Source organism: Coregonus lavaretus (assembly GCF_964263955.1).
Source record: "Coregonus lavaretus genome assembly, contig: HAP1_SCAFFOLD_524, whole genome shotgun sequence".
Lineage (NCBI taxonomy): Eukaryota > Metazoa > Chordata > Actinopteri > Salmoniformes > Salmonidae > Coregonus > Coregonus lavaretus.
In genome coordinates, this window is record NW_028164985.1 from 345,001 (window position 1) to 348,980 (window position 3,980).

A 3,980-nucleotide genomic window follows, 5' to 3' on the forward strand; every position below is an offset into this window, starting at 1 on the left:
GGGAAGGAGAGAGAGAGGAAGAGAGGGGAGAGGAAGAGAGGGAAGAGAGGGAGGGAGAGAGAGAGGAAGAGAGGGAAGGACAGAGAGAGGAAGAGAGGGAAGGACAGAGAGAGGAAGAGAGGGAAGGAGAGAGAGAGGAAGAGAGGGGGAGAGAGAGGAAGAGAGGGAAGGAGAGAGAGGAAGATAGAGAGGGAGAGAGAGAGGAAGAGAGGGAAGGAGAGAGAGAGGAAGACAGTGAATGAGAGAGGAAGAGAGGGAAAGAGAGAGAGAGGAAGAGAGGGAAAGAGAGAGAGAGGAAGAGAGGGAAGGAGAGAGAGGAAGAGACGGGGGGAGAGAGAGAGGAAGAGAGGGAAAGAGGGAGAGGGAAGGAGAGAGAGAGGAAGAGAGGGAAGGAGAGAGAGAGGAAGAGAGGGAAGGAGAGAGAGGAAGAGGGAATGAGAGAGAGGAAGAGAGGGAATGAGAGAGAGGAATAGAGGGAATGAGAGAGAGGAAGAGAGGGAAGGAGTGAGAGAGGAAGAGAGGGAAGGAAAGAGAGAGGAAGAGAGGGAAGGAGCGTGAGAGGAAGAGATGGAAGGATAGAGAGGAAGAGAGGGAATGAGAGAGAGAGGAAGAGAGGGAAGGAGCGAGAGAGGAAGAGATGGAAGGAGAGAGAGAGGAAGAGAGGGAAGGAGAGAGAGGAAGATAGAGAGGGAGAGAGAGAGGAAGAGAGGGAAGGAGAGAGAGAGGAAGCCAGTGAATGAGAGAGAGGAAGAGAGGGAAAGAGAGAGAGAGGAAGAGAGGGAAAGAGAGAGAGGAAGAGAGGGAAGGAGAGAGAGGAAGAGGCGGGGGGAGAGAGAGAGGAAGAGAGGGAAAGAGGGAGAGGGAAGGAGAGAGAGAGGAAGAGAGGGAATGAGAGAGAGAGGAAGAGAGGGAAGGAGAGAGAGGAAGATAGAGAGGGAGAGAGAGAGGAAGAGAGGGAAGGAGAGAGAGAGGAAGACAGTGAATGAGAGAGGAAGAGAGGGAAAGAGAGAGAGAGGAAGAGAGGGAAAGAGAGAGAGAGGAAGAGAGGGAAGGAGAGAGAGGAAGAGACGGGGGGAGAGAGAGAGGAAGAGAGGGAAAGAGGGAGAGGGAAGGAGAGAGAGAGGAAGAGAGGGAAGGAGAGAGAGAGGAAGAGAGGGAAGGAGAGAGAGGAAGAGGGAATGAGAGAGAGGAAGAGAGGGAATGAGAGAGAGGAATAGAGGGAATGAGAGAGAGGAAGAGAGGGAAGGAGTGAGAGAGGAAGAGAGGGAAGGAAAGAGAGAGGAAGAGAGGGAAGGAGCGTGAGAGGAAGAGATGGAAGGATAGAGAGGAAGAGAGGGAATGAGAGAGAGAGGAAGAGAGGGAAGGAGCGAGAGAGGAAGAGATGGAAGGAGAGAGAGAGGAAGAGAGGGAAGGAGAGAGAGGAAGATAGAGAGGGAGAGAGAGAGGAAGAGAGGGAAGGAGAGAGAGAGGAAGCCAGTGAATGAGAGAGAGGAAGAGAGGGAAAGAGAGAGAGAGGAAGAGAGGGAAAGAGAGAGAGGAAGAGAGGGAAGGAGAGAGAGGAAGAGAGGGAAGGAGAGAGAGGAAGAGGCGGGGGGAGAGAGAGAGGAAGAGAGGGAAAGAGGGAGAGGGAAGGAGAGAGAGAGGAAGAGAGGGAATGAGAGAGAGAGGAAGAGAGGGAAGGAGAGAGAGGAAGAGGGAATGAGAGAGAGGAAGAGAGGGAATGAGAGAGAGGAATAGAGGGAATGAGAGAGAGGAAGAGAGGGAAGGAGTAAGAGAGGAAGAGAGGGAAGGAGAGAGAGAGGAAGAGAGGGAAGGAGCGTGAGAGGAAGAGATGGAAGGAGAGAGAGGAAGAGAGGGAATGAGGAAGAGAGGGAAGGAGCGAGAGAGGAAGAGATGGAAGGAGAGAGAGAGAGGAAGAGAGGGAAGGAGAGCGAGGAAGAGAGGGAAGGAGAAAGAGGGAGAGAGAGGGAGAGACAGAGGGAGAGAAAGAGGAAGAGAGGGAAGGAGAGAGAGAGGAAGAGAGGGAAGGAGAGGGGAAGAGAAGGAAGGAGAGAGAGAGGAAGAGAGGGAAGGAGAGAGAGGGTAAGAGAGGGAAGGAGAAGAGAGGCAAAGAGGTAAGGAGAGAGAAAGGAGGAGAGGGGGGGAGAGAGAGAGGAAGAGAGGGAAGGAGAGAGAGGAAAAGAGGTAAGGAGAGAGAAAGGAGGAGAGGGGGGAGAGAGAGGAAGAGAGGGAAGGAGAGAGAGGACGAGAGGGAATGAGAGAGAGGAAGAGAGGGAAGGAGAGAGAGATGAAGAGAGGGAAGGAGAGAGAGAGGAAGATAGGGAGGGAGAGAGAGAGGAAGAGAGGGAAGGAGAGAGCGAGGAAGAGAGGGAATGAGAGAGAGGAAGAGAGGGAAGGAGAGAGAGGAAGAGAGGGAAGGAGAGAGAGAGGAAGAGAGGGAATGAGAGAGAGGAAGAGAGGGAAAGAGAGAGAGAGGAAGAGAGGGAAGGAGAGAGGAAGAGACGGAGGGAGAGAGAGAGGAAGAGAGGGAAAGAGGGAGAGGGAAGGAGAGAGAGAGGAAGAGAGGGAAGGAGAGAGAGAGGAAGAGAGGGAAGGAGAGAGAGGAAGAGAGGGAATGAGAGAGAGGAAGAGAGGGAATGAGAGAGAGGAAGAGACGGAGGGAGAGAGAGAGGAAGAGAGGGAAGGAGAGAGAGAGGAAGAGAGGGGAGAGAGAGGGAGAGAGAGAGGAAGAGAGGAAGGAAAGAGAGGAAGAGAGGGAAGGAGAGAGAGAGCGCACACACAGTGTTAGTCTCATTACACAGAAAGGGGTGTTGGTTGCTTATCAATGTCTGCTTGAGAGAGAAGCTTACACATGAACTTAACAGCCATTTGTTAGCAACACCTGGAGTGTAACCTTTAACCTAACAGAGGGAGTACATGTAGTCACATCAGAACAGAGCTGGGTGTGAGCACCAAGGGTTATGGACTAGAACTGGGTTGGACTGGAACTGTGTGTTTGGGATACGTTGAGTTCTGTTTCTGTCTGAGATACAGTACTTGTCTGTTCAAGTGTCTTTGACTTACTATTTATGATAATGATATTCTTCATATATCATATTACATCTGATAACTTCCAACTCAGATGGCAGAGTAATATATTTGGTATTTAGACATTTTAAATATTAAGGTAAATGGAAGCGAATGTTGACTTGACAGAACATAGTGGTCGGACTGACCCGGTAACGGCACAGTTACAGCATGGTGACTCATTAGCCATTGGTCGGACTGACACAAATAAGACTTCCTGCTGGGATTGATTATTTATTGATTGGACGAAGTGACCCGGCACTCCTGCCATGCTGGCCATTGATTGGCTGAACTCACCTGTAACCGGCCAGATTTGAGCAGGGCGAACATGCACTGGGAGGTGTTGAAGGCATGTCTCCAGTTGTGGTAGGCCACGTTCTTCCTATAGTTCTTCTTAACACTCAGGATCCACTGGCACAGACTCTACAGAGAGAGAGAAAGGGGGAACGAAGGGAGAAGGGGGGAGAGAGAGGTGGGGGGGGGGTGGGGGGGGGGGGGGGAACGGAGGCAGGGGGGAGAGAGGGGGGATATGAAGGAACACAGTAGGAGATAGACAAGAAAAAGTGGGGAGAAAGAGGGTGAAATGAGGAGGAGGAGGAGGAGGAGGTGGGAGGAGGAGGGGAGGAGGAGGTGGGAGGAGGGGGCAAAAACGGACAGCAAGAGAGAGGGAAAAGTTTAAACAACAACAAAATAGAAAACAGACAGAATGACAGTGACTTTAATTGTATCTGTACATCCTCAAGCAGTAGAGCTTAATATTGGCCAGCCTGGCAATCTGATTGGTGTTATAGGGAAAACTTTGACCACCCTGCTAATCAAATCACTGGATTCTGTTCATCCAATCTTTCCATGTCGATCCATTTACCGGCATAAGCTTCCAATCAACTCCCTATTAGCCAATGCATAGTGACTCA

General features: G+C 51.2%; 1 protein-coding gene across 1 annotated transcript in view; it reads right to left on the reverse strand.

Moving 5' to 3' along the window:
• LOC311116388 (cGMP-specific 3',5'-cyclic phosphodiesterase-like) overlaps positions 1-3,489 on the reverse strand; it is a gene marked incomplete at its 5' end in the record, with an annotated part of 19,048 nt that extends 15,559 nt beyond the window's left edge. The window contains one exon of the mRNA XM_084191466.1: positions 3,364-3,489. Within this exon, the coding sequence (XP_084047592.1) occupies positions 3,364-3,489 (126 nt within the window). The remainder of the gene's footprint in view (positions 1-3,363) is intronic.
• Between the last annotated feature and the right edge of the window lie 491 nt (positions 3,490-3,980).